At 37.5% G+C, this 5,569-nt stretch overlaps 1 protein-coding gene across 3 annotated transcripts; it reads right to left on the bottom strand.

Moving 5' to 3' along the window:
* Positions 1-678: 678 nt before the first annotated feature.
* Positions 679-5,331, bottom strand: LOC108454292 (65-kDa microtubule-associated protein 3-like). 3 transcript variants are annotated; one of them, XM_017752707.2, is made up of 13 exons: positions 5,069-5,331; positions 4,141-4,224; positions 3,800-4,006; positions 3,464-3,715; positions 3,178-3,387; positions 2,918-3,073; positions 2,653-2,812; positions 2,392-2,543; positions 2,211-2,298; positions 1,957-2,030; positions 1,792-1,866; positions 1,416-1,689; positions 679-1,339 (listed from the first exon to the last, which is right to left on the bottom strand). In XM_017752707.2, exons 2-13 carry the CDS (start codon positions 4,210-4,212, stop codon positions 873-875), a joined length of 2,187 nt encoding a protein of 728 aa, XP_017608196.1. In that variant the 5' UTR covers positions 4,213-4,224; positions 5,069-5,331; the 3' UTR covers positions 679-872. The 3 variants fall into 3 exon arrangements, with proteins under 3 accessions (XP_017608196.1, XP_052875327.1, XP_052875326.1); XM_053019367.1 differs by lacking the exon at positions 5,069-5,331 and adding an exon at positions 4,786-5,011; XM_053019366.1 differs by lacking the exon at positions 5,069-5,331 and adding an exon at positions 4,355-4,757.
* Between the last annotated feature and the right edge of the window lie 238 nt (positions 5,332-5,569).

The raw sequence follows: 5,569 nt of genomic DNA, 5'->3' as shown, positions 1-5,569 counted from the left end.
ACTCGTAATTCCCATTATAATCCCGTTTAGAAATCAAGTGATTCAAAATGAGTTTCGAAGCTAAGAGATAGATCTTCAAACGCCGTAAAGACATCTCAACCCAGAAATGTCAAGATCCCATCCAAAAAGTCATCGCAAGTTTGCTGATTTCCTAAGCTTGAAATTGGCAGCTTCGGTGAATAGAATTTAATAAATTTCACCCCGTCTGTGCATATATCATTTCCCCTTTCCTCGAAAAGATTCTTCCTCGAATCTTGTCTTAGATCGAATCTTAATTTAATTTTTGAAATTGTGTCTTCTGGCATCAATTCCTCTAATTAGTCTCTTTACTAAATAAAGAGAAATGTTTAGCTGAATTTTCTCATTGGAGTAATATGTATTTTCTCGGTTTAATTATTACACCCGATGAAATTAATAAATAGATTAAATCCATAAAAAGTGCGAGCCCGTTGCATTTTGGGTGTTGAAATAGAAATTTTGGTTGTATTTACATTTTAGAAGGATCAAATAAAACCAAACTAGATTGATACCCAAATTGCAGCTATTAGACAAATAATCTTCAAACTTTTAACATTGGAGGAAAAGTTCATGCAAGAAAATGTCCATTAAACTGTGAAAATTGCATAAAAAGTTACTAGTTCTGGAAACTGCCGATCACTGATTGTGTGGGAACATCGATAAGAAAACTGAAAGTTGGCATTAGAGTCACAAAGAATTGTTTGCAACATTTTCGTCTACATTAAGGGAACTCCTTACATAGATAGCATAGCAGAAAAAGTCAATTTTATAATTGACTTTTGCCATTACAAACCTGAGAGAAAAAAACAGTTAAAAAAAAAAGTAAAACCAAATTTAATTCAAGTGTCACTAGATCATGATGACGTCATTTGAATCTTAGAAAGCAGAAAAGCAAGCCTTCTTTCCTCAAACGACTGTTCAATCTCTTCGACTGGCTTGGTAATAGCAAAAGGTATAGGTGCCAACGGAGGTGCCGGTGTCATGGCTGTCTGCATTGGAACTGATAATGTCGAAGGTGTGCTAGGTATTATTGGCATTGCCTTTGGAGTCCTATTCTCTTCGTCGATCAAAGGAATTGTCTTTAATGGAGTAGTAGTGTGTGAGAGATCATTACTTGGATGAAGCATTTTGTGCGAGGTTTCACCATCATCTTCAACTTCTAACATGTTTGTCATATTGGCCTTCGATGATACTGCTGAAGCGATAGGTGAGAATGGCTTACGAACTAATAATGGTGACTCTGGTTCTTTACCATTTACAGCACTGGGAGTGGAAGAGTGCTTTCGAACAGGAGTCTCAGCAATGTCCAGGCCTCTCCTAACTGAAAAATAGTCTAGTTACCTAGAAATCAATTGAGATGTTTCTTAAATTCAATAAAGCATAGACAGAGAACATACCAGCTGAGAAAGCGGGAATGCCATCGTCCTGGCGATGATTTAAATGGTCACTTTTCTTGCTAGGACGTGTTTTGGGAGTAGCCTTTGCAGAGTGAAGAGAATCAGGTTTATGAGCTGGAACCATGGCTCCTCCCAAGGAGACTCTTCTATTGCTTGCACCTCCAGTTGAATACCTAGGACCCTTTTTTACGCTCTGCGGCTTCAATGGGCTTGGTTTTGACCCATACAGTGCTTCTTGCTCTGCTATCAGCTGTCCCTGAAGTTTCTTCTGGTCCTGGAGCATGAGAATAGTGAACGACTATTAGCCTGGTCCCAAAACACGATTAAAAAGTAGTTGCTTATGCACTATAATAGGGAAATACGGTTAATAGCATACCCGCAACCTACGACGCTCTTGCTCTTTCTCTTGTCGTAAGATAGTGTACTCTTCAAGCATAGAAAGCAGACGAATCTGGGTAGGATGCAAGGGTCAGTTAGATACCAAGAGTGTAAGCATATATGGGAAGTAAAGGTTCAAAGTGTACATTATTAGAGTACTCACACCATCATACAAAAATTCAACCCCTCTCTCTTTCTCCCATGCCACGGTCTTTGAAGCTAATGCCTCCACCATTCCTGGTTTAACATGATAAAACAACTTCAGCACCGTGTTAAGCGATTGTAAGAAAAAAAGGTAAACTATGGAGATCAAATGGAAGGAACCAAACACACATTTGGCAGAATGATGTGAAATCATTACTAAATAACCAAGCTTAGTACTTTAAGTTTACGTTTCTCAATTATCTTGTAGTTTACCTGGAAGTTTATTAACCAAGGCACGGGCTTTCTCAGCACGCTTGAGTGTAAGATGTGCACCTTTTCCGGCATTATATCGGTTTTCATCCTGTTGAATAACAGACATCTAAGAAAGTCATACTAGAACACAAAAGACCATACTCTTAAAAGTATTCTCTGATGAGATGACTAAAATAACCACCCTGTTATATTCCTCAAGCCAGCACTCCTCATCACATGCTGTCAACCATTTCTCCACCTTTTCAAGTATTTCTTTCCTGCTAAAAGCTTCCTCTTTGACCTTCGCAATTTGAAGTTCAATTTGTTCTAGTATGGTAGCAGCATCCACTAGCCCTGGATATAATAGTAATAAAAAATTTATGGCAATCAGTAGGAAAAATGGAGCAAAATGAGATATCTATAACCTATAGTTTGATGACAAATATATAGCATTGCCATGTACCAGACTCAATAGCTACAATGGCATCTTCTATTGCACATTCTGAATCTGGAACCAGGTGCGTTTTTCTACAGATCTCCTCTAGCTCTAATCTCTTCTTGAGGACAAGCTCTTTCATTTTGCTTGACTTCAACTCTTCCAACCGTGAAACTTCTGCCTCAACCTGCACCATACATCATTTTTACTTCTCTGTTAGTCTGGAAGAAAGCACTTACCTTTAGAGATATAAGAACCGAGAGAAGAACATGTTTAAACAAGCATCACTTACGTATTTTATGAAATCTACTGAGAGAGTATTGGGTTCAGTAATTTCATGTTCTGAAGCAGCAACATTACAGGTAACATTTTGAAACATCTGTTGCTCTTCAATTGGTGTATCCATCAGATTCCATAACTCCAACATGGTAGTCGCAAGATCTTGTAGCTGCCAAGAGGTCAAAGAATCATTATTACAGGAAGATGGAAAAAGAAGTTGGGAGGAAGGGGAATTGAGCAATATACAAAATGTTGAAAATAACATTTTTTTACCCGTTGCATCCTCTGTATTTTAACTTCCCGTAACTTTTTTATCAACGTTGCCAACTGCTCAATAGTATTATTGCTAATACTCCTAAATCCTTTAGGGTCACCTAAAGTGGGATGGATCTCATCAACCGTCTGCTTGAAATCCATTCCCATCACAGAGCAGAGTTCGTTCAACATGCTAAGGTAATCTTGAACCTGCTTCAGACGATCACTCTGCACAAGAGAGAAAAGATAAGCATTAGTTTTCAAGAGGTGGAGCCAATAAAGAATTAAAGAAAGGAAAGTTGACCTTCTCTGTCTGAAGCTCATGGAGCTGTCTATGCAATTCTTCAAGCTTCCTTAAGGATAAGTCAGTTTCATCCACATCTGTTTTGGAAGAAAATGATTCGGTGGATCCATAAATTTCATTTGTGATCTTTTGTATTTGCTCTAGAACTTCTACAAATTGATTTCTTCTTTCAATTTTCCTTTTCTTCATTTCCTCCAATTGTGGAAGAATCTTGCTGAGCTCCTCCTTCAAGCTTCCAGCGTTTTGATCAGACTGAAAAAACATTTAACCATAACGCAAGTAAATACTTCAATCTACACAGAAAATTTTCATCCAGGGTCTGTTTTCATTCCTGACCTGCCTAATATGTACTGGCCTCTCCCCCATTGCGGAGCAGATGGCAGCTAGTTCAGCTTCAGAATCAGCAATTGTCTGTCGTAGCTGAGCTCTGCAGCGATTTGCCTGATCCACCTTTCTTCGATATACTTCCAGGCACTCTCTTTCGAGCTCAAGCAGCATTTTATCCCTGTCAGCATCAGTCTCCCCGACTTCATCCCAGATTATCTAAGGAATCATGGAAGGGTAAACATTAGATCAGTGTTCAAAATTTTAAAATTAAACTGGGACAGCTCATGGGCATCCTCTTGCCAAGACACAAAACAAAAAGATCTAAAGGTGTTGTGGAAATTAACCAATACCTGAAGTTCGTACAGAAGGGTTCCACATGTTGTTTCCACTTGAAGAAGTGGATCAATTTTTGGAGTAGGCATGTTGAAGTATTCCTGCCAAAACCAATATCTTCAGAAATCAGAAGACACCAAAGTTATACACACAATAAAGCAACCAAATGAAAGGGGCAAAAAAAATTAGCAGTTCCAGTTTGTAAATAGAATTGTAAAAGATGGCGAATACTGGTTCAGATCATTTTTTGCTGGAAAATTGAAAAGTAAGAACAAGGAAACTAGAAAAACGAAGTTGTAGTCGCCAAAGTAGATAAGCTGAAGGTATAAGCTTGCATTGGGACATATTCTTATTTCCTGAAACTCAAAATCATACACGAATTTCATAATTACGGAAAGAACAGAAACGTATGTGGTGATTGTTCTAGACATTGAAATTTGTTACTAATTAGGCAAATACACGTTATACGGGACTCTAGATCTCCATCAGTTCTTTCCTAAATTAAGTACAATTTGAAATTTAAACTAGGAATTCACTACAAATAAAATCTAATAATGCAAATGCCAAACGAAAGAGAAAATGATCATCCGAAAACCCTAATTCCATCAACATCGTACTACTAAAAAAAGTCAGTTGCAACTTGCAAGCTCCAAAGTATAGACCTAAATTTAGGTAAAACATTAATGGTTACAGTTCTAGCTGTCTTGAACACCTCTCTTTAAGACCTAAATCATGATTTTATTCCATAAATCTTGGTTAAATTAATCATAAAAAAGTTCAGAACGAGCAATAACATTAACATAAAGAAGTACAAGAAAAAAAGAAAGAAAAAACAGAGCATATAAGCATTGAGCTCCTCCTTGTGTTTCTTTCTCCACATTTTCTCTTCGGCCAAATTTAGCAACAAAAAGAAAAGGAAAAAAAAGTGAAGAGTCGAAGAGAAACCTTAACAATTCAAAACGAACGATTTTTCCAGCCAAATGCTTGATTTTTTCTTAGAAAGAGTGAAAAATTGCCTTAGAAAATGTAGATTTAGTACCCCAAAATAAGGGGATAAATTGAGGTTTGAATTTTGGATTTACAACAGAAAGGAACAAAGAGTTTAAGAGTGTGTAGGCGCTGTTTATGAAAAAATGACCGTTGGCGTTGAACAAGAGCGCTCGTTATAGATTTGGTTTTTTAAATGATGGGGACTGGATTCGCACGATTTGAATTTCAAATCCCATGAGGGGGAGGCAGCGATCTCATGTACCTGTTTGCACCGGATATATTTCGATCATCCGTCCGTTTTTGACTTTGGAATCGAACGGTCTAGATTTTGGAGTGGAGTTCAATTTTATTTTGTATTTCTAAATTATACAAAGTGGTAATACGATTCTGACATTTCACTATCAAAAGAAGGGGCACCCTCAGTCCCATGATATTGCATGCATCTGATTATTTCCG

Source organism: Gossypium arboreum, chromosome 9 (genome assembly GCF_025698485.1).
Source record: "Gossypium arboreum isolate Shixiya-1 chromosome 9, ASM2569848v2, whole genome shotgun sequence".
NCBI lineage: Eukaryota > Viridiplantae > Streptophyta > Magnoliopsida > Malvales > Malvaceae > Gossypium > Gossypium arboreum.
This window is presented reverse-complemented; position numbering and strand designations above follow the sequence as displayed.

What these genes read in the sequence shown, in the direction of transcription:
- LOC108454292 (XM_017752707.2), bottom strand. Translation starts at nt 4,212, where the DNA reads ATGCCTACTCCAAAAATTGATCCACTTCTTCAAGTGGAAACAACATGT. An exon ending in CTTGGTTAATAAACTTCCAG is followed by an intron (nt 2,031 to 2,210) that starts GTAAACTACAAG and finishes ATGTTAAACCAG; the next exon opens with GAATGGTGGAGGCATTAGCT. An exon ending in AAGAGCGTCGTAGGTTGCGG is followed by an intron (nt 1,690 to 1,791) that starts GTATGCTATTAA and finishes CTCATGCTCCAG; the next exon opens with GACCAGAAGAAACTTCAGGG.